Here is a 24299-nt window from a genome sequence, read left to right on the forward strand (position 1 = left end):
GATCGTTCTAGGCTGGGTATGGAAAACTCCTCCAGGTGTCCTCCTGTCTCATCTTTTTGTCTCGTGAGAGAAGGCAGGGGAACAGGTGAGCGTTGTTGTCAGGTGAATCAGTCCTTTGCCCATTAGCCTGGGATAAGTGTCTTCTTTTTCATGCTTGCACGCTAACTGGTAGGCTTCGTCTGAAACCTGTTTTACATCAGACATTCCCAGGGCAGCTTTACTCCACCCCGCTCAAGCCAAATCTTCGAATCCTTCAGCAATAGAGTTCTTTGTGCTAATCATGGATCCCCAGCAGCCCCACAAGTTTGACCTAACTCTTTTCCTGATTACACTGGCAACTGGTTGTTCTTTTACAGCGACGCTGAAAGAAAGACCAAGTTAGGGGATTACGGCAGGTAGGAGTAAGGCTAGCTAGCTAGATAGGCGTTGCTTACAGTGCGAGGTTCCTAAAAGATACGGTTATCAACCCAAACCCATTTCCTTCCAAGCTGGGGACAAAGGCTAAAGAACTTTCTGGAAACCCCAGTTGCTTGCGAAGGCACCCTGCACGTCTTGCCGAGCTCCGCAAGCTCACAAACCCGAAGCGTTCTCGGTACCTTGGTGGTTGCTTGTGCCCATACACTCTGTGGCCCAGTCCTGGGGGATCACGGGGTCCAGTAGCTCTGCAAACTTCTCCAGCGGGCAGCTGTGGGTGCAGCCCGGCAGTGTGAGTGGGTAGGGCTCGTTCTGGGTCTCATTCCGGTAGTACATCTCCACGAAGTGGCCCCTGGCGCGACAGGCAGAGGACAGAGCTGTTAGTTCTGCCATGCTAAAGCGTCCTGTGAATTTCTTTCCACCCAGCTGTAACACATCCCTAGGGACCAGTGGAAGAGCTCGTGAGAAAGAAGGGATTCCAGCCAGTTTGTGTGGGGATGTGGGGGGCGGGGAATTAAGAGGGTGCAACAGGCTTGGGGACGGGAATTGGGAGGGCTGACTTGTTAGATAAACATGGACCGGCGTCCTCCGTCAGAGAAGATGATGGGTGTGACTTTGAGTAAGAGTGAGGAGCTACTGGCTTTTTTTTTTTTTTAAAGACTTATTTTATTTTGTGTGTGTGTGTGTGTGTGTGTGTGTGTGGTGTGTGTGTGTGTGTGTAGGGAGTAGATGCCAAGTGTGTGTGGGTAGCCATGGAGAAAAGAAGAGGGCTCAGATCTCCTGGAGCTGGAATTACAGGCAGTTGCGGGATGCTGATGTGGTGCTAAGAACCAAACTCAAGTCTTCTGTGAGAGCAGTATATGCTTTTAACTGCAGAGACCTCTCTTAAGACAGATTCTGTTGTTTGTATGTATGTATGTATGTATGTATGTATGTATGTATGTATGTATGTATGTATGTGTTATGAGTACTCCCTAGTTCTTGTTGAATCCACACTTAATCCTTGGTGTAGCTTTCTTCACATCTGTATTGAGGGAATGGATTGTCCTAATTTCTTAGCGCTCGTGTATTAAACCGACCTCCTATAAGGTCCTAAGCACAAGTTGGAGGCTTCAGCTAAGACCGGCATTCTCAACTTGTGGGTCTCGACCCCTTTGTGGTTGAACTACCCTTTCATAGGGGTTGTCTGGGAACATTGGAAAACACAGACATTTACATTACTATGTATAATAGTAGCAACATGACAGTTATGAAGTAGCAATAAAAATAACTTGATGGCCGGGGGCCACCATACCATGAGGGTATGAAAGGGTCCCAGCATAAGGGAGGTTAAGAACCACTGCTCCAGAGGACAGGTTAGCTCAGGGAATGGGGGAGGGGCTTTCTTCATCCTCGTTCCCATTGGATCTCTGGGTAAGTGCAGGTTGATGTCATTATGCAGGTGAGGGCTGGCACAAGTTAGGTCAAGGCCATGATTGGACAGTAAAAAAAATAAAGCGGGGACAAAGCTTTTGTAAGGCGGGAGAGGGGAAGGAAGGAGAATCAAGATGGAGACGGAGAAGGATGACTCAGATCTGGGTGGTCCTGAATCGCCAAGGTAGCTGGGATAGACTTCTGTAGGCAAATCTATCTTATCTAGGTGGGCGGTTTATATCCTTATCAGTTGGTTGTAGGTTTATTGTGTGGGTGTAGTGTGGACTGAGAATTTAACATACAAATCTGATTGTCGGGTTGCAGTTTGTTGAGTCTTGATTTTAACGGGTTGTTGGGAGTTAACACCATAACTATTAGGGGGCGGATGTTGGGAATGTAAACACAGCATCGGCACAGAGTTACGAGAGGGAAGCCGCCGCTGGGACCAGGAAATGTGAACAGAGTCCATGGTAAGAGAGCTGAGAGATAGGCGGTCTCTGTATGAAACCGGTGTGTCAGTGCCCTGCCTAGGTCAGAGAGTACTTTGGGGGCAGCGTGGAGCCTCTGAGATAAGTTAGCCCTCATTCCAGTGGCCCATTGGAGGGGGAACTGGCTAGAGGGAGAGCAACTGACCACTAGGGAGTGCACGGGAACCATTCTGCCCTTTTTTATTTTTTACCGAAACAGGTAAGGGGAATGTTTATCTTTGTAAACAAGAGGAATTTTTGCCTTCCAGCTTTCTGTTAATGACAAACTATAGAAATGGTAAAGCGTTAGTCATTTCTAAAGGGGGAATGTGGGTCTACCGAGGTGCTGGGACTCACCGTCCTATTCTGCCCCTTCAGTGATTTTCATTCACTCCTTTCTATCTTCTCTGTTCTTGGGGGTTATGTCAGTGTTCTCAGTATGTCCTCCCCTCAGCCATAAACACAGATGTGAACAACATGGACAGTTAGGGGTAGGCCAGGACATCAGACAAAGTCCTCTCAGAGAGAAAGCGGACATAGATTCATCCTGAGTCGTTCTAAGTTGGGCTCGCCTCATCTTACTGCTAAAACCAAACAGTTGGAAGGTTGAATGGGCCTGTGCCAAACTGTTTGTGGAAGTAACTCCCCAACAAGAGTCAGGAGGGGAATTCAAGTAGGATTTGATGATCTGCCCCACTGTAATGACTTCAAATTTCAACTTGTAGATGTCATTATACGCAAACCTTTAAAGACGCACCTTAAAGAATGATCACAGTACTGCAATGTTCGTTCACGAGATATGTTTTTGTTTGTGTGTATATGCATGTGATATGGCATGTGTGTGTGCACGCACACCTATGTGTTCATGGGTGGAGATCAGAGGCCAATGTCGGGTACTTCCCCCCCTTGCTTTGCCCCTTAATTTGGAGATGGTCTCTCTCTCTCTCTCTCTCAGTGGTGGATGTGGAGCTGGCTGTTTTGGCTACACCTTCTAGCCATTTATTGCCAGGATCTGCCTGTGTTTGACACCCAGGACTGGGGCTGTAAGATGCACAATTGGGTGCTGGGATCTGAACTCAAGTCCTCATATCTGCCGAGAAATCCCTGCATCCATTAAGCCATTTCTCCATCCCTTAAGATACATTAAAAAAAACCTCCCAAATATGGTATGGGTTGGTACAACAGCCCCCCGCCCTTCCCCCTCAAGTGGCCTTGATGACCAACAGTCCACCGAAGTCATGATTATCTTTCCAAAAACTAGACTCATGGCCCAGAAGTGACTGCATTTTGAAGACTCCCTTGCAGCTCGGTGGGATCAGTATGTCATTTTAACCAATAAAGTATGAACTACAAGTACGTGTTTCTTAGGGGCCAGGGCACTTGATACAATTGCTTGGCTCCTTTGTGTAAGCTGCCTGCAGGTGAGCGGCTCTCCAAGCCCAGTGCTTGAACATCGTACGTTTATCACACACCGCGTGAAGCACCAGCCTTGACCTAGTGACCAGCTGTACCCTGCGCTGGAGGCTTAGATACACAAGAGCTTAGTTCCCATTGTGTAAGGGCTTGATCTTCGCCGATGCAGAAGGGAAAGTTAAACTTTCTGAGTTAATACATCTGCAGAGTAGTACCCAAATTGGATCTCATGGCAAAGATGCCTACGAAAGGTACACAAACACCGGTAACATTGTGGCACAAAATGTAAAAATGGAAAAAGGCAGTATTTTAGCACAACGAATCCCTTTCCATAACCTTCAGTTTTGAACTTATATGCCAAATTAGAGGAGAAAAGCCCTTGAGATGGAGCAGATATGGCGCGCTGATGCCTGAAATTCCACCACACGGACCTGAAAGAGGACTTGCCTCTTTCCTGCCTGGGTTACATTGTAAGATCCTGTTTCTAAAGCAACACACCCTTTAAGTGCAGGGGTAGCCATGTCAGCTACAGTTTCAACAGCTTCCACATTAAGAACGCCCAGGAACTGGAAACAGTCTCCCTTTGTGTTACTATAGTTTCTTCCTTTCAGGATAAAGTCTAGGATGACTTTGGAATCAGGATCAGGTAATAAACAACTAATCATTTCTTTTTTTTTTTTTTTTTTTCCGGACACCTTCCCCTGTTTTAACAAGTTAAAGCAAACAATCAACTTTTAATGCATATCAGAGAAGGTTATGCTATTCTAACTTAAAGTTAACCCAGTTTTAACTGTGTGTGTGTGTGTGTGTTGTGTGTGTGTGTGTGTGTGTGTGTGTGTGTGTGTGTGTGACTCTTTGATAAAGTGTGTGTGTGTCCAGGTTTTTTTCATGGAAAAGTTAATAACAAGTTAATAACAGGGACTTGATTGAGGCCGTTAGGGAAAGTGAGTCAGTGAGAACATACTGTAGTTCCCAGGTAAAATTTATGACTTTACACCCCAATAAGCCATCCCAGGACTACGCACGCCAGTAAATCAAGTTTAGAAGTACGCACCCCAGTAAACAAGCTCAGGGCTGCACACCCCAGTAAAGCAAGTTCAGGACCGCAGACCCAATAAATCAAGTTTAGAACTGCACACCCCAATAAGCCAGCCCAGGACTTCACACCCCAGTAAGCTCAGGACTGTGGTGCAGTCACCAGAGAGGAGAAAGCACAGAGGAAAGCTGACAACGTCTCTTGTCTTAGATCTGAAGAAACAGCCTACTCCTCGAGCTGATGCTGGGATTGTAGCTAGATTTCTCAACTACATGCCCAGAGTGCCCTCCAAACTCTTGTGTTAATGAGGGAATGTTTGTTTCCAAGCTCTCACTGATCTATTCATGGCCAGTCATAGGTTCAGGAAAGAGAGTGTCTACCATCTTCTGAACACGATGGACCCACTTTTTTTGTAAATAGTTAAGAGATTGGCTGAGGATAAAGTCTTGGTGGTGTTTTAATATTTCCTTACAGGAAAGTGTCTCCCTGCTGAACAGCCTGCATCTATATCAAGAGAAGAGGTACCAATGCACTGGACCAATCACAGTGCATCTCATATGCAAACAAAGGCATGGATTTGGGCCAATCAGAGCACACACCTCATGTAAAAATGGAGTTTGTATTTCATCATTTAGTCTTGCCTTGCTAGTGCTGGCCACTCTGCTGTGCCGCCTGCTCTGCCTTTGGCTTAAGTTAAAATGGTAGTAAGTTCACATCTAGCCAAACCAGTTAGCAAAATGTCTGACATAAACTTTGTGAAACCATCCTCGCTGGCACTGCACCTGAGGAGCTGGTGTAGCAGCTGTGACCGTTATTGTCTTTCAAGATATTTATGGAATGTTCAGAATGACAGACGTCCCTCAGTTCCAGGTAAACTCGGACATTTGAAAAATCTAACCTGACTTTTCTTTTCTCTTCCTTTCTTCAGAGATCAAGGAAGTCACTGGTGCAGGGTCATCCCAGGCCACCAGTGGGTTAATACTGCCTGGCAGTAGGGCTTTAAAACTACAGGATATGAGTCACAGGAGCTGTGGTTTGCACTATTTATATTTTGTATATGTGACAAGCATCCTTCTTTCCCCCCTGGTGTCTTGTACCAGCAGTTTTTTTCCCCAAGCAAAAATATGTAATGTCTGCCTACTCGTTACATTGCCTTCATTTTTTAAAAAAAATTAATTTCCTTCACTTTGGACGTTTCTCTCAGTCCATCTTCTGTGTATACAATATTTCCCAATAAAAGGCTCACGGGATCAAAAGAGTCAGAAGCACTGTTATCCCTGACCTCAGAGGATAAAGACAAACTGAGTAGAGACGGACATGATGGCCTTAAGCAGGCTGGCCCAGTAGCGCATGCCTGTAACGACAGCCCTGTGAAGGCTGAGGAGGGAGGAGCAACACCAGCTTGGGCTGCAAACTGAGTTCAAGACCCACTGACCCCAGCTATGTAGTGAAACGCTGTCTAAACAAACAAGTCAAGAGTGAAACGCCTAGCTGAGCACTATAGAGGGTTGATGGGTTGTAGAAGAGGAAAAGTTGGTTTGCTTTGGAGGTGTGGTCCATAGAATTGAACATAGTGGGGTCATGAAGTTGGAAAAGTGTGTGTGTGTGTGTGTGTGTGTGTGTGTGTTGGATCCAGGAGGAGTTCATGGGAAGATGAAGATGAAGACGTTCAAAATATATTAATACATTGAATGCATTTATAAACTTTTCCAAGGATTAATAAAAATGTATTTAAAAATATCTCTATGAGTTCCAGACAGCCTGGTTTGCTATCCAGGGTAGCCTAGGATACATAGTAGGATCCCATCTCAAACACAAACAAACAGACCCAAGCAGGCACTTACCCATTATCCTGGTACAATTCCATTATGTGGCAGGAAGCGTAGGGAGGTAGGAGTCCATTATAAACGTCTAGCGCCATCTGCAGGCCACTCACAGTAGTGTCGTGCTACAGAGATTGAAAACAAGTAATTTTACTGCTTGCTTCCTGATTCAGATTTACAGGCTTCAGCCTGTGTAGGTTGCAGTGACGGTTCCTGATCCCTCCACACTCTCAGTGATGATAGGGAAAAGGGTAAAGAATGCGCTTCTCTTGCGCGTCTGGGACACGTGCCAGGTTACGTTTCCCACGTATTTGCAACATCTTTGATTTTAAAGTTGGAGAAGAGTATTCGAGACCAAGGATGTTTAGGGAGGTTAACGATGTAAGGAAGCGGGGAGTGGAAGATTTAGAAAAGTAAATGACAGAATTTAGCATGAGCTGTGCAAGTTAACCTGTTTCCATTTCTCAAAGAGAGAGTTTAACTGTCTTTTGACATGGATGAGCAGTGCACACATATCCCACACAGGAGATAACCTGGGAGCTTATATAGGGAAAACCAGGGTTTCGTGTGGATACTTCACAGTTTCTATCAACAAAGCATACGTGTAATCTAGCATCTCAACTCTCTGGGGATGACCCATCCTCAGGGAGTGAAGGAAGGGGAGGGGGTGGCTCCAGATGGCCAGTGTCCTTGGGAGCTGATAGTCGGGCCAGTGAGCCCTATCTCAAATTCTCTCAGGCATGTCTGGACTTTGTTCATGACTAACTTTTAGAAATTTTAACCCTTCAGTGGAAGGGGACACACACACACACACACACACACACACACACACACACACACACTTATTGCATACATCTGAGTGCCTAAGCTGTACGATAGTGCACACATTCAAAAGAAGTTAGAACCAACCTAGTGAGAAAAGAGAGCGCATGGCTAAGACTTGGTAGAATCTATACAAGTTAGGACTGGAACCGCCATTTAGAAGCTTTACATAGCTGGCAGCACTGTCTAATGTCAGGCCCACCTCTCTCTCAGAAGCGCTCCTCTTATCTTCCTGTGTGGGTTATTTCTCTAGTCGTTCCCATTCAGAGTTCTGGATGGTAATGACTTCCCCATGTTCTCCAGCCAAATCATAGCTTTCCACAAAACCCATCTAACCATGTTCTCTCCTGTTACCACCCTAGTTTGGTGCTACCCCATTTACCCCTCAGCGTGTACAATCCTCTATACCAAGAGTTCCCCTCTCAGCTTCCAGTCACCACAGGAGGATGCACTCCCGAGTGCTGCCCCTGTTTTACCTGCCCGGATGTCTTCCCCAGTGAACACCTTTCTGTGGCTTTTCACACATTACCACAATCTGCGGCATGTAGGACAAGGCGGCCTTTAAAAGCCTTCTAACTCAAATGGTCTGCATCGTTTGAGGGCTGTCTAACAAGACAGTGATGCTAGAGGCTCCGTGTCTGTGCTGTCCAGCCCAAGAGATGCTGGCTGTGTAGCTGTATGAGCTCCGTAAATGTGGACAGTGCAATTGAGGGCTTTTAGCTTTCTCTTCTTCTTTTCTTTTTCCTTCCTCCCCCCTGCCCCCACCCTGTGTGTGTGTGTGTGTGTGTGTGTGTGTTTGTGTGTGTATGTGTGTTTGTGTGTGTGTGTGTGTGTGTGTGTGTTTGTGAGTTTCTGTTTTAAACAGTGTTTCAGTATACAGTCCAGACCAGCTTGGAACTCTTTCTGTCAGTGATTCTCAACGTTCCTAATGGTACAACCCTTTAATACAGTTCCTCATATTGTTTTGACCCCACAATAACACACTTATTTCGTTACTATTTCATAACCGTAATTTTGCTACTGTTATGAATTGTAATATAAATATCTGATATGCAGGATGTTTGATATGCAACCCCTGTGAAAAGGTCATTCATCCCCAAGGGGGTCTCGACCCACAGGTTAAGAACCACTGTCTGTGGGGTCCAGACCTGCCTTGGGCTCAGTAATCTTCCAATCTCGGTCTTCCAGGCAAACACTGGGATTACAAGCGGGAATTACCACATTCAGCCTGATGCTTTCTTCTATGTAATTATAATCGATTTAGGTTTAAACAGTAGCATGTAGCTTCAAAGTTCCATATCACGTAGACCAGTTATTTGTTATTTTTTAATTCGAGACCAGAGTCTCCACAAAACCATCCCTAGCGGTTCAGTGCTCTGGCCTTTCTTTTCAAGAGCCCTACGTACCAGTGAGGACGTGCTTTACTATCCTAATCCCCTCTCTCTCAGTGATTCAGGTCTGTCAGATTCAGAATGCCTGATGCATCTCTTTCCCATGCCCTGCAGCAGAAGGATGGCTGGCTACCTCTCTGGAAACACAAAAGCACTTGCTTTTATTGGATGTCATGGTGTGCCTTCTGGTGTGTATGACTGTCTTACTGTCGGTGTTAGTATCACAATGGAACTTCCTCAAGGGCAGACTAATTCTAGAGGCTTCGTGATGGCGACAACCAAGGTACACTTGAGCACGCGTGCCTGCTCAGTGCGCACAGGGGTACTTACTGCAGAATACATGACCAGCTTCCTGGCCTTCTGTGGCTGAGTTGCAAGTTTCATGTTCTTGAGGATTTCATTGACCAGGACACCTTAGGGGAGACAAAATCAACAACAGGGCTGATCCAAGCATAGGCTTATACAGTGCTGTGTGGGCTTCTTGTCTAAGCACAGTCGACAGTTCTATCTGTTGCGGGTCAACAGACTAGGCAAAGACTTAATCTTGGCTCCTAATCTGCCCCATGTCATGCAGTGTGATTTAGGTCTTGTGGAAGTCGAAACTCAGAGGTATACGTGCCTTACACGGTTTGGACAGGAGAGCTGGGTGGGCGGGCCCCCAAGCTCTCTCCTGTCCTAGCTTTCATCAAAGCCCTAGTTAGGAGGCTGATACTCGCCAAAGTTTCCATGCTTTTCGGATTATAGACAGTCCGTTGTTAGCCAATGATCCTTTTCAATGCGGATCATGAGATAGTGGCATGGCAGGCACTTGACTCTTCACCCTTGGCTTCTACTCTCTGGTGGTCAGACCTGCGGGAGGCCATGGGAGAAAAGAACTCTCCACACATATAGATCATGGACTGTCTCCTGTGGACCATTTCTTAAATGTAGCCAGGGTGTGTGTGTTGGGTGGGGGAGGAAAGGGAGATGGAGAGGGAGACTGAGAGGGAGATGGAGACAGAGACAGAGGCAGAGAGAGAGAGAGAGAGAGAGAGAGAGAGTCCTTGAAGCCCTGTTGGTGTGTGTGCTCTGGCTCAGGAGTGGGTCTCGGTGATGTCTATTTATTTTTGGTAACAAGCAACACCGAAGGTTCTGACGGTAATCCCACAGTCTGTAGGACTTTCAGAAATGCACACCTAACAGTTATGACAGGCCAGGGACGATGGATGCTAACTGAGCCAGACGCAGTCCCTGCCCCTTAAAAGGCTCATGAAATAGTTCCACTTAGGCACGTGGGCTGGTAACTTAGCAAAGGCCACTGGTGATCCCTTCTCTTTGTGGATGCTGGGATTTCCTGGCTGTGGGTGGAAGAAACTGGTCTTGAACAGGTCCATGTCTCTGACCCAGGAAAGGCTGCCCCATACTCAGGAGACTTCATATTGTTCTTCAAGCTCCATCGAGCCTAATCTCAGTTGCTAGGTTTCTGAGAATCATGAAAAGTACCTTTAAGGAACGGTTGGCCCTCTGTCAACAGCAGCCTTTGTGGGAGGCTATAGCCCCAGCAATGAAAATGGTACCCCCTTTAGTTGTGGGGCAGTTCTTCTCTTCTTCTGAGTACCGTTAAGTGCCCTTAGGCTGTGGAATTCTAATATACTGATGTGTGTGTGTGGGAATGAGACTCAGCAAGACTTAGCAGCATGTCCAACATTACGTAGTCTGTTATTGGAAATGCTGGGCTTTGAAGCCAGTGTAGCATGAGGCTCACTTCCAGTTTTCTTGTGTCCATTCTTTACTGAAGCAATAAGTCCGACAGAACATCACTGGTTAAGAGACATAAACTCTACTTCTTAGACTCCTGATCTACACACAGCAAAGATTAGCAGACTTTTCCATACAAGGCCAGATGGTAAATACTTTAGATTTTATGAGGTATAGGTCTGTTGGCACTGCTCTATTTTACAGTGGTACCAGAGCCGTAGCTATAGGCAAAACGGAACATGACTACGGCTGTTTCAATAAAACCTTATTAGAAGCCCTTTTGTAGCCATTGCTGGAACATCGGCCACCAATCCCTTTGTGACTTCTGACTCCAGTGTGTCTTCTCCATTCGGAGGAACACTGACTTCCTGTCTCTCCGAAGGGCTAGGCAGAAGGCCCGGGCTCCATTTTTGCCCACCAGAAAGGATGATGATGTTCAGTTTGTACAAGGACGCCATAAAGGTCAGGCGACTGGCACAGCAGGGCAGGAATGAGTGTGGTGCCTCGGGGATTGGCACAACTGTTTGAATAAATTCACCCCAGCACGGCACTTATCGAGAGGCTTAAGCCGTACAAAGCTCTAAAATAACCCTGGAACAGAAAGACAGAACTTGCCAGGTAGGAGTAGAAGAGGGAAAGCACCAGGAAGGAGCAGTGGGTAAACGCAGGGATAGAGTGACAGTGTAGACAGCCTTTACTAAAAGCTGGGTGAATAGAGGGTAACAGGAACTTCTTTACAGAACCAGGCGCAGGGCTGAATTCAGCTCATGGGCATTTATTTGCCAGTCCCTTGTCTATGGCAAAATAGACGAATGTTTCTGAACTACACTTGGGGGGTTGGGGTATGTATGGGTACATCTTACTAAACACTGTCATCCACAAAACCAAGTACAAAACGAAAGTGTCAGCTGCTTTACCATTCAATCGCCATGCAGTTGACAAGTCTCTCTCTCTCTCTCTCTCTCTCTCTCTCTCTCTCTCTCTCTCAACAGGATTGTAACAACAGGCTGAGGCTGAGAGAATGTTTTGTTTAAAAAAAAACTATGCAAGAAGCTAGACATGGTGGTGCCTGCCTTTAATCCCAGCACTTGGGAAGCAGAGGCAGGCAGATCTCTGTGAGTTCAAGGCCAGCCTGGTCTACATAGACTTCAAGGCTATCCAGAAATGCACAGTGAGATCCAACCTCCCAACAATAACAATGACAACAAAAACAACAGAAAACCCCTGCAGGAAACAAGTTTTCTAGCTAATCAAAGGCAATGAATTTGCCCCAGAAAACAGCTCAGGCGTGCACACATGAACACCAGCCTTTATAATCCAAGGCCAGACATATTGGAGAAGGACTATTCTGTACAGAATCTAATCCTCTCTTCAAATGGAGAATGAATACCCTCAGAGAGGAAGTGGACCCTCCTCCCCCGTGCCATCCTCTGGGGGTGGGGGGGAATGAGGTGGGAAAGAATAAAAAGCTAGGACGAACCCCACTTCTATTCATGTAAAGTCTGTGTAACCAGTGATAGACTTCTGCCTGAGGGAAAGCACCTTGGAATTTAATTAGAATGTAGATTTCCATTCTACAGGTCCTGGGTGGGGTCCGAGGGTCTCCTAACCACCGCTGGGGGTTACTGATGCTTCAGCCTATACTCTGAACCCATCACTGATGTAGTTGGGGGTCTGAGTGTACGAGTCTAACTTTACTTTCTGATGGGGCTTGGGACTGAAACATACTGCTGGTGTCTGCTGGACCAGAAATGAAACCTGTTGCATGTGTGGCCAGTGAGGTCCTCTGCATCCCTTGCTGGGAAGTGCATGAGATGAACTTCTTCCCTTTTCTCCTCCCGGTCTGTACCCTACTGGTTAAACCTCCCAGCACAGCAGGTTCCATCTAAGACTCCTTTCTGGTGTGATGCACTGCCTCTCTTGCTGCTTTGGCCATCAGTGTGGACAAAAGAGTCGAACACTTCCTGTAGGTCTGCCTCTGTGCCATGAGATGGGGACTTCTGCCACAGCAGCTAAGTAACACCCTTAGATCCTTGATGGCCGTGGTCCTAAGCTATCAGCCCCAACCTACTTTATTCAGGTTTGCTCCCCACCCTCCTGATTTATGCCTCCTATGCTGCTCTCTTGGCGACAGCTGACAGACAATGCTAGTTTTCTAGCTGCAGTTGCCTCCTCTTCTGGTTGATTCGAGGGCTTTATCTAGCTATCTAGTTCCTGGGTGTGTATCCTCCCTGTCTGGTCTGGTTCCCAGAGCACTTTGCCTCTGTGTGTTCTCTAAGGGACTTGTCTTGATTAATCGAGAGTCATGAACATCTATTAGTGGCCAAAATCCTGATATAATTACACTACCGTCCTCAAAACATTTAGAAACACGTCAGCCAGAGAGGTCTTCTCCACTGTGCCAACCGTTAACACAGCTGGACCTTCTCTTGCTTACCCTCAATGTTAATGACTACGTTAACCATGTATGAAGCTGACTCTCCCTAATATGTGTGTTGGCCTGCTTATATCAACATCCTCACAGGCCCCCATATCCACCCATCCTGGCTTCCTTCTTCTAGTCCCCTATCCTGGTTTTAAGGGCCCAGCACCCTTATACTGGCTTGGCCTTCATGATGGGAAGGTGTCAAAGACTACACCTGTGAAGTGGGGTTACTGATCAATGTCTTTCAATGCCAGCGGAAGAAGTCATATGAACTCGTCAGTTGCAATACTCGTCAACTGTTTGCAAAACACATCCAGCTCTTGCCTAACTTCACCCTTGTGCTTCATCCTATCAGCCAGCAGACACAATCCACTCTCCTGGAACCCAGACTTAAGTCCTCAATTATTTCTTCTGGAAGGAATGGAAAAGACCATTTCCGGAAATAAAAAATTACAACCAGAGTGGCAATGCCAACGTAGTGTTGATGGACAGTGTTAGGTACCTGGTGCTGTTTGTTCTAAGTCTCTTAAACATACATTCGTTTTAGTAGTCAGTGTCTCTTGCATACTGTCCTTATACCCACTTTGCAGAATGGAAATTGCAAGATGATAAAGTGTCCCGTGTAAAGTCAATCAGTGGGTGGGTGACGGGTCTAGAGCTCAGACCCAGACTGTCCACCCCAAACCCAACATTCTTTTCTTGTTTTTTTTTTTTTTAAATACTCACCCCCCTGGAGTCTAGATTTCTCTTTCTGCTTGTGAATTCCATAAAGAGATAACAGAGACAATTCTGACAACTCCTTCAACTTAGTCATGGCGTCCTCTGTGGCCCAGGTGGGCAAGGTGAAATTGTGAACACTCTGCAGAACAGGGAACAGAGGAAAACGTGCACACACAGTTGCGAGTTATGACTTCCTTTGTTGATTTCCACTCCCCCCTTCATCCTGCAAGTAGGACGAGAAGGCCAGGCAGCCTCAACCGAGGGATTGCCCCCTTCACATTGAATTGGCCTTAGGTAGGTCTATGGGGGCATTTTCTGAATTAGGAATTGATGCAAGAGGGACCAGCCCACTGTGGGCAGCATCACCCTAGCAGGGGGGTTGTATAAGGAAGCTGTGAGGTCAGAGGGAGAAAGGCGGAAGGCCGCCTTCCTCTGGGGTCTGTCTCTAAGACAAAGGCTAAGAAGCAAATAAAGTCAGATGCTGAATCCTAAGAATCACAAAGACTGGCTTACGAGGCCAGTTATCAAAGCCCGTGTGTTTCTGGGATTTTCACAAGTACGCTACAAGCTTCTAGTTGGTGGGGCAAGCATCTGCATCCCATGCACGGTGAGTACTCGTAAATGTTGGCTAATTGTGTGATGGATCTGCAAGCAATACACACCTCGTGCAGATGTTTATTATCTGCTAGGAAGGGTTGTCAGGGTTCAAAAGTTGGAGAACGGGAAGGAGGAAGAAGAGGAAAAAGAAGAAGAAGAAAGAGAGAGTGGAGAGAACAGGGAAGAGAAGAGGTTATGAGAAGACCAGAGTGAAGTAAAGAGACGCAGAAGGAAGATGCAGGGGATGTGACAATGACCCCAGGTAACATGGCCTCATCACAAATCATTTGAAGTGTCTGGGGTGTGGCTCAGCCGTAGAGCTTGCAGGTAGCACCCTGGACTTTATCTCCAGGACAAGCAAATGAAAACCATTGTAGGGCTGGAGAGATGGCTCAGCGGTTAAGAGCACTGACTGCTCTTGCAGAGGTCCTGAGTTCAATTCCCAGCACCCACGTGGTGGCTCACAACCATCTGTAATGGGATCTGATGCCCTCTTCTGGTGTCTGAAGACAGCGACAGTGTACTCACATACATAAAATAAGTAAATCTTTAAAAAAAGAAAAGAAAAGAAAAGAAAACCATTGTAAAGAAGGAAGGTGAAGAAAAAGGAAAGAGGAAGGGGAAGAGAGGGAGGAGGAGGAGGAAGAGGAGGAGAGGAAGCAGCAGCTACCAGGAATAACATGAGGAGCCTAAAAAAAAATGCTGAAGAGAAACGATGGGAGGACGCATGGTTGGGTCACCTGACTGTCATGGAGATGGGCAAACTGTGTCATCTCCCATCGAGACAGATGTAGGAAGGTCACTCCCACCCCATAGACTCATGGTGACCTCCATGTCAGAAGTGGGCATGAGGTATGCAGTGGTCAGAACTTGACTCCAAGATACAGGAATAAAAATTACTCTGTTTGGCCAGAAGATGGAGCCTGGTGGATGAGAAGTGTCCCATGGCAGAAAACTAGTGCTTTATCCAGCTAGGAAGGTGACTTCAATTCACCACACAGGGGAGTTCTTTCCTCTGAAGCCATGCCCCACAGCCTGGCTTACAGTTGTTTGGATTATTTTAATATCCAGAAAGCTGGCAAATCCCCCGTGTGTGTGTGTGTGTGTGTGTGTGTGTGTGTGTGTGTGTGTGTGTATCACAGCATTTTTATTACATATTTATTTATTTATTTATTTATAAATAACATTTTTTTCCCATTAAAACCAACGACAAGAACCTGGCACTCCAGTGTGACTGCAAAGTAAATGGCTGGAAATGTTTTGATGAAAAGCCATTTTGATTGCAGTTTCCTAGAGGACAAACACATAAGGAATGGGAAAAGAGAAGTACGGTTTTTCCAGCTTATATGCGGAAATCTCGAGCTAGGCTGCGATATCAGAGGCCATCTAAGCAGCCCACATTTTATAGACAGAGAAAGAAATGAATTTACCAGACTCAGTATAAGTATCAAATCACAAAACCCGATTGCAAACGAATCTCTGATAAGTTCTCTTACCTCGCAATATAAAGGGTCGTAAAGCCTACTCCAGATTTCAAAAAGATCCTGGTCCTTGAATCCCGACAGCGATGGCAAGGTGTCTATGAAGCTCTGCAACAAAGACAGATAATTGTGGCTGAGGAATCTGACGGGGGCGCATTTCTCATAGAGCGTCAGAGCTGCAGGCACAGGCTGGGTCATGGTCACGTGTTCCTGGTTTGGGCTGGCGGTTGATGGAAGGACTCTGCCTGGGACTCTCAGGAGTGGGTGAACTGTAACACATGCAAAGGGATGTCCCTGAGCAAGAAGAGAAAGGATGGGCAAGGCACCCGGAAGTCTCTGCTGACAAAACCGAGCTCTGGATGGAGTGCAAGCATTTCGCTCGCCAGAAGGTTCTACATCATCATCACGTGACTCATGTTGGACTGTGAGGTTGGTGGCTATTTCTAGGAAGTCTTTCGGAAGACAGTTTAATGGATAAAATTTCCAAGAGATTATCCCTTATCAATATTAACCTCAACAGACTTCCATCAAATAAACAGAAATAATTGTTAAAGTATATCCCATTGCGGCGGCTGGAGAGGCAGCTTGGATTCTAGCACCTGTGTAAGAAGCCACACTTGGTGGCATGAGCTTGTCATCACAGCACTGAGGGGGAGCAGACTGAGGGTCCCCGGGGACTTCTAACCAGCCCTGTCTAGGCAAAGGTGAGTCCCAGTTCCCAGGGAGAGACCCTGTGTCAAAAACACAAAGTGGAGGGTCCCGAGGACTCACACTTGAGCGTGACTCTGAGCTCTACTTATAGTGTACACACATGGGCATAGAAGAACACACACACACACTCAGGCAGCATGCGTAGACACACACACAGGCACACACATAGGCATAGGCATAGAAGAACACACACACTTCTGCATGCACACACACACACTCATGCAGCACGCACACACACACTCATGCCCTACATACACACATGCAGGACCCCCCCCCACAGGCATAGAAGAACACATATGTTTGTGCATGCGTGCACACACACACACCTACCCCCTAGATATGAAAGATGGTTCCTATTCTTCTGGCTTCAAACACAAAACTCCAGAGGGCATGATTTCTCAGAGGAACTGTCAAGCTTTTCAAGAGCAAATTATTCTAATGCTATTTTAACTGCTCAGGACCATTAAAAAGAAAGAGAGAGAGAAAACTTTCCAAGGGTTCAATGTGTTAGTCCTGATACCAATGCTAACAGAGACTGCTCAGATAATAAAATGAGTTCAGTATCACTTGGAAATATCAACGCAAAGCACAAAACATTAGCAAATATTTCAATTCCACATGAAAGGAGAAAGGCTTGATTTGAGAAAAGTAGAGATAGTTCGGTTCTAGTAAATCTCTGAAGTATAGTTAATATAGTCATTGATCCAAAGGTGATGATAATTTCATTGAAAAAATTTTCAAAAGACTGAGAAATTAATTGATTAAAACACTCATGACGTCAGAGAAGATAGATAAATTTTGTTTAGTTTTAGTTTTGAGACAGGGTTTACCCTGGCTTGCCTAGAATTCTCTGGGTAGTCCAGGCTAGACTGAAACCTACGGATTTTCTCTCTGCCTCTGCCTCCTACAAGCTGAGATTATAGATGTGTTACCTGTATGCCGAGGGATTGGATACATCCTCAACTTAATAAAAAAAAAAAAGAAATGCTATATTTTGACTCAAAGTTAGTGCACTTAATGGTAGACAATATCTAAATTAAGAAAATGACAAATGATGCCTAATGCAACATGTGTGTAACATTGTGCTGTAAGTGCTGGCCATTACAAGCAGGCAAAAGAAACAACCAGAGAGGTAGATACTGGAAAACTAGAGATAACCCATTGCTATTTACAGATATCAAGACGGACTGGAGAGACGGCTCAGTGATTAAGAACACTTGTTGCGGGTTGGGGATTTAGCTCAGCAGTAGAGCGCTTGCCTAGCGAGTGCAAGGCCCTGGGTTCGGTCCCCAGCTCCGAAAAAAAGAAAAAAGAAAAAAAAAAAAAAAAAAAAAAGAACACTTGTTGCTCTTGCAGAGGATCCATGTTCAATTCCCAGCATCTACATGGTGGGTTACAAGCATCAATAACGCCAGTTCCAAGGGAACAGATCCCTCTCTGACCTCTGTTGGCAGCAGGCATGCATGTGGTAAACATTCATATATGTAGGCAAAGCAATCATACATGTGAAACTAAAAAGTCTCTTTCAGTGTATTTAAAAAATTTTAAATTATGCAAAAATACATGGCAAGAGACTAAAATGATCTTTAGGGTAAGTACAAAGATACCGTATTTTTTCAAAAAAAAGTTCCACATCAATTGCTTATAAATCCTCCCACACTTAATATAAATTCAGTATTATCTTGATTAAAACCACTAAAAAGTTTAATATTTTTGAAACTAGGGGAACATGAATAATCAGTAAAGAGTAATTCTCTTTCACAGTCCATATTTCTCTTAGCATCCCTTTTCCCCTTTAGTGTATACTGGCTGATTCTACAGTTAAAAAAGAACCTAAAAGTACACACATGAAAATTCAAAAGATTGAGGAGCAGGCTTGGCAGGCAGAGGCAGAGGCAGAGGCAGAGGCAGGGGCAGGGGCAGGGGCAGGGGCAGGGGCAGGAGCAGGAGCAGGGGCAGGGGCAGGGCAGGGGCAGGGGCAGGGGCAGGCATAGGACGACAGAGGAAGGCAGATCTGTGAGTCTGAGGCCAGCCTGGTCTATGTATGAATTTCAAGACAGTCGTGCTATGCAGAAAGATCCTGTTTCAAAAAGAAGAAAAGAAGGAGGAGGAGGAGGAGGAGGAGGAGGAGGAGGAGGAGGAGAAAGATAAAACCAAACAAACCAATAACAGGGATGACAGGTGACTTTAGATATTAAGACAGCTCATTAAGTTCTAATAAACCATGGTCTTGTTAATCAGAACAAGGAATAGAATTTAAATTCTAGAGCCGGTTTCCCTCCATAAGGAGATTTTAATATATAAGAGAATGACGAACCACGAAGTGCTTATAAAGGTAATGATTCCAAGAGAGCCCCACTTCCAGGAAGTAAATAAAAAATAAGTTCTGATACACCAATAAATTAAGACACTGCCCATCTGCAAAAACTTGAGGAATACTTTACCTACAAATGTAAAATATTTTCCAGATATTTTATTTATCACATTCTTGTGCACAGGAAAACTGGAAGACTCCATAGAAAATAATGCCACTTGTTACCTGTGTGGGGTTGAGAGGCCACCATGTTCTACTGTGTTTTTGATGCTTTCTAATTCTGGGACTGTGGAGATGTGTAACTGATTCAAATGGTTACTTTTTAAAAATCCAAATTACTATGTCTACCCTTGCGTCATCTTGAAAAGTGAGTATTTCATAAAAGGGAAGGGCATACTAGTCGTGTAGAGGAAGAGGAGGGCCTGGGTCCCTTAGCCTCCTCAGAGCGAGGGACTCAACACTCGAATTTGCTCTCACGCACCAGATACCTGACAGGGACATGGGCAGAGCGTGGAAGGGACTGGCCTTTGTAGTGGCTGGTGACCTCCACACAGGGAAAAAAAAAGTCAGGTAGGATGGCTTTCCTAATTAAATGTCCTAACCTAACATCATTATGGGCCACCTATAGACACATTCATCCCACACTTCTTTGAAGAAATTTCATTCTTTGTCTTGACCTTCATACCCTGGTAGACGCTAGATGACACTCACTTTATATGGTTGAAGCCTCTTCAGGAACTCCTCAGATTTTAAAGTCTCACTCTTGAGTTCTTGAAAGCGAGGACAGTCCCTGAAAGGCAGGTACAGCAACTGTGGACAAAACAAAACACAAAAGACCTTGACTAGTCAGAGAAGCACAGGCCTGAGACTCAGTGCTAACCTTTTAAGCCTCATTAGGTCTAAAGCAACCTTCAAAGATCCATGTCTCCTTTGAACAGAAATTCTAAAATTAGAGGCAACGAGGAAAATGGTCTCCAGGTCCCCAGATAATAGGGCGTGTCCTCCGATGCAGAAAGCGATTTATTTATTTTCCTTTCATGAGCTTGCTGCTGGTAAGTATCCACAGTTGCTCATTTTCCGTGTGGATGACTGTTATTTTGTGCTAAATGCACATCTGTGTGCGCCTTCCCTCCCCCCAGGAATAAGGCTAAGTAAATTAGAGGTTTGGAGTAGAATCTTAAAGGAGTCAACCATTCATTTGGACTTCGTTCTAGGAAACCTGCACTGTCAAAATAAAAGTAAGAGTTCAACGTGTGGAAAACATAATTAAGAAATCTATTAGGAGGACAAAATGATCATGGTAAGATTAGTGTAAGTTTCACAACCGCTCTGAGCTTTAACTGTGACCCGTGAGCTGGCTTCATGGCTCTAAGGTTCATCCAGTCTGTTTCTGTAGCCCTCGCTGAAGAGCGCTACCGGAAGGCCACGCTTCAGTCACTGAAGTTCTGAAACCCAGTGTGTATAAAGCCGAGGCCACTCTCATCTTCAATCATTTCCTTTTGCTAATTTCTCTATTTCCTGCCCATGATAAAGTTCATAAACCAGCACTGTAGGCAGTCAGGAGAATTGGTCTACTTTCAAACTAGATCGAAAACAGACCCTTCCTTCACCTCCGTCCATCCGCAGTCTGGACACAGGCTCTGTGTTTCAGTCACTGTCCGTGCTTCCTGTCTGTGCAGTCCATTCCACTGACTTCCCAGTCCCTTGTCCCCACAGAAGCCACGGTCCTCCTTAAAGGAACCCCAAACACCAAATCATGTGGGTCTTCACTTCCACAGACTTTTCTTTTTACTTGCCGTCAGATCCACACTTGCTGTGGCGTCTAAATGTCCTTGTGAGGTGACTGGCAAATGACAGCTAGTTCTCTACCCTGTTTCCCTACAGCCTAACTTCTTGCACTCTCCTGTCCAGAAACACCGAGGTCTTCTTGCTTGGGGCTGAAGCCCAATCCATTCTGCCTTAGCCACTCCAGCAACTTACTTCCTTCTTCCAAGGGATTTATCACAATCTGAAAGCGCTTTATTGCCGTTCTCCTTTACTGTCTATTTCTGATAAGATATTAATCTCAAGTGAACTACACTCCCTGCTGCGTTGTCTACAACTAGGATAAGGATGTTGGATCAGTCGACGCTCAGAAAGCTTTAAGTTGCATCCCGTCTGTCCTCTCCTCTCTGCCTTGGTATGCCACCTGGTTTTACTTTTGTTTCCTCCCTTTTTATGACCATGTAACCTCAGACGTTCGTGTTGCCATCCCTGAATGATGTCACCAATTATCCTCCGAGGCTCCCACATCTTTCTCTTCTAGGCACTGTTAGGACAGTGGCTCAACACACCGCACATCGCACCCAGGCAGTTCTGAGGAGTGCATGCGGTCACATCCTCTCCTACCTCCGGGGTCTAGTTCAGTCTCCCCCTCTGTGAGGACCTGAATCCCTGCCCCGTGCCCCTTCTCTGAACTCCTTCAGCACAGACAGCTTGTGTTGAGATCATTGCCCATCGTCCTGTATTGTGTCACGTGGTTGATACGCTGACTTCATTTCTGATCTAGGCACGAAACTTGATCGGAGGATATGAATCCTTCAGCAGAGCTGGAAGAATAACCTCGCCTTCTCATCCACTCTGTTAGACTTTTTCATTGATCAGAGAATCCTGCTTGCCTTCATGAAAGAGCTGTAACCTGTAGATAGATACTTTTCCTGTTTTTCTCTCCATCTCCCTCACTTCCTGTTTCTTTCCTCACCTTCCAATAGCCTCAGCTCTTTACTGTGTCTGTGTACTTTGGCTGCCAGCTGTCTGGATTACAGGCTGACTTGCTCCTTTGATTCACATTGGCTATGGTTTGATATTGCATTTCAGGCTTTATTTCTGTAGAAAAGACTGCTGTAAATAAACATAATTTTTTTGGTATTATTCACATTTTTAGAACACTGGTAATGTAATGTTCCCGTGATGATTCTCTGAAGATATGGATATAGATACATTATTCTAGTTTTTTTTTTCTGAAAATATCAGGAACATGGTTATACACATCATCTTTGAGTTGGGCTTACAGGGGAGGCCCTGCTTCTACCAAGCATTTTCTATAAACATTCATATAGCCATTAAGTCAAATCCCTAGGAGTACTCATGGCAGAGAGGAGACTAGTACATCCCGGAAGTCCCGGGAAAAAGCTTCCGGTCAATGCTAATAAACAGTCTGAGATGCTATTGTGATTAGGATGTTTTCTAGAGAAGTCATGTGTTGGAAGCTTGGTCTCCTGTGAGGTTACATTGAGAGGCTGAACTGTGAGAAATGACTGGGTCACGAGGGCTCTGCCCTCAGGAAAGGATTAATGGATCTTTATGGGTAGGAGGGGGATTTATTATAAAAGCCTCACCATATGACATTTCTGCCAGGTCACAGCTCAGCAGGAGGCCCTCACCTGGTTCTGAGCAGATGTGGGTCTCATGCTTTGAGCCTCAAGCCTTCAAAAGTGTGACCCGAATGAACCTCTGTATTTAAATAAGTTATCAGTCTGTACTGCTCCGTTATAAAGACATGAAATGGTCAAGCCTATAATTAAGGAATAATTCTTTGTTCCAAACTGGTTCATTTGTCTTCCCTTACGATCTACAATGCAAGGTTAGACTTATTTATTCAGTGTTTCTAAATACCAGTTCCTTTGAAATGGTTAGATTTCTTGGTCAAACCTCACCCAGTGTGGGTAATATTTGAGTTTCTCTCAAATAGTTCCTTTTAAGCAACTTGGTATAGGATGCTGTATCTCAAACTTGGCTGCCCATAAAATCATTTAGGGAGATCTTTAAAATACTGATGCTGGGCATAAAGAATGGACCAAGTTCTATACCCAGCATCCACACGGCAGTTCACAACAATCTGTTGTTCCAGTTCCAGGAGATCCAACTCTCTCTTCTGGCTTCCAAGGGACCAGTCACACACATGGTGTATACACATGAGGTGAAACACTCATACACATATAATTATTTAAAAGATGCTTATGTGGGGACCCCACCCTCAGAGACTGACTTGTCATGAGGAGTGCCCCTGTCACTAGGCATCTGAAAACTCTCAAGATGGTTCTTGAAGGCAGCTAAGCCTGAGAGCGACGGTTTCACAGGAAGAAGATGCTTTTGAATGGAAGAAATCCATGATTCATTTTATTCACTAGCAATGGCCACTAGACAAAGATTGTTGTTTTACCTCTTTGAATATCTCCTTTGCTCTGGAATGTAAACTTTTAAAAGATTTTGGGGTAGTTGGGAGACATAGGAAAGCTATGTTGGGCTCTAAAGGCAAAATAAACCCAAGGGAAAGCTCAGCTCCTAGCCTTGTTTGTATATGTATCCAGCCTGCTAAATCTGAAAGTCCCCAGTAGTCTGATGGTCTCCGCCTGGATTACCCAGGATACTGACCCGATCCTCAGAGAGAGACACGGTATGCACTGGAATGGGCTGCCAGAGCAGTCTGGGATTCCAGATGCTGATCCCCTCAGGGGGAAACAGGGCTGCGAGGTTTGTCATAGCGCTCATCAGAGTCCTGTCAACATCTGTGCTTCGGATATAAACCTAGAGCGGAGAAATCAAAGCAGATGGAAAATTAGAGAAAACTCGAGGTTCTCTTCCCGTGGGGTTGACAGAGTGTCAGGGGAAGAGGTGGGACGTGGCATAAGACACCAGCAAGCACTGTAGGAACATCATAATCATGTGTGTCATGGGATGGATAGCACTAGGAAAATACAGTGGGACGAAGCAATCTGTAGGCCAGCAGTTGACCCGTGACATTAAGCCAAAGGCTTTACACAGGGACCCATAAAAACTTGAACTAAGATTCACAAACTTTTAGGGAAAATAATTCCACAAAAAGAAGTACAATTATAAGCAAGACCTCTGACTTGTATACATTCTCTAGAAAATAGGCAAAGGTGGGAATTCTTCATATGCATGAAGAATTACTTATTTTTGTTCAAGAGTCAAGGTTCAAAGTTGTGGTTCCCCAACTTGCCTGGTCATGTTTATAGGAGTTGTTCAAGAATCTCCCATATCTTCTCCTTATATAACTTCCAAGTTCGTAGTGCTGTTCCATGCCCCACTATGGGGAAAGAAAATAAAAATGAAGGTTAGGAAAAGTGTACATTAGCATAGAAATGTGTCTCTTCTCGTTACATACAACATGGGCACGGTGCACGTCAGAGTTCCACTTATATAAACTAAGGCAAGAGAGACCAGTTACTGTAGCCAGGCTCCCTGAGAATACTCATTCATCTTTGTTAGCACACAATGTAGAGGCTTGCGTATACCATGCTCTCGGTTGATAGTTGGTGATCTATCTAGGTAAATACTTTATCTCAGGTGTGGTAGAGAGATCCACGTAGGCAGAACATTCAAAGTGATTGGACGATCACTCTGTAGGGATTGTTGTGAATGAAATCCGGCCATCTGATGAAGTTGAGCTTGCTGAATCTTAAGGTCCCTTTCAACCTTATAGTAAATAGACTGATTTATTACAATCACTGTCTCATTTATTGTTGGTTCATT

At 45.2% G+C, this 24299-nt stretch overlaps 1 protein-coding gene across 1 annotated transcript in view; it reads right to left on the reverse strand.

The window, feature by feature from the left end:
* Acp3 (acid phosphatase 3) overlaps nucleotides 1–24299 on the reverse strand; it is a 44846-nt gene that overhangs the window by 9379 nt on the left and 11168 nt on the right. Inside the window, exons 3-10 of the mRNA XM_032911180.1 lie at nucleotides 23767–23853; nucleotides 23178–23330; nucleotides 19476–19574; nucleotides 15755–15847; nucleotides 13668–13800; nucleotides 9110–9192; nucleotides 6588–6691; nucleotides 597–766 (exon numbers count right to left, since the gene is read on the reverse strand). Of these exons, the coding sequence (XP_032767071.1) occupies nucleotides 597–766; nucleotides 6588–6691; nucleotides 9110–9192; nucleotides 13668–13800; nucleotides 15755–15847; nucleotides 19476–19574; nucleotides 23178–23330; nucleotides 23767–23853 (922 nt within the window). The remainder of the gene's footprint in view (nucleotides 1–596; nucleotides 767–6587; nucleotides 6692–9109; nucleotides 9193–13667; nucleotides 13801–15754; nucleotides 15848–19475; nucleotides 19575–23177; nucleotides 23331–23766; nucleotides 23854–24299) is intronic.

The sequence above is a fragment of the Rattus rattus genome, chromosome 8 (assembly GCF_011064425.1).
Source record: "Rattus rattus isolate New Zealand chromosome 8, Rrattus_CSIRO_v1, whole genome shotgun sequence".
NCBI classification, from domain to species: Eukaryota; Metazoa; Chordata; class Mammalia; order Rodentia; family Muridae; genus Rattus; species Rattus rattus.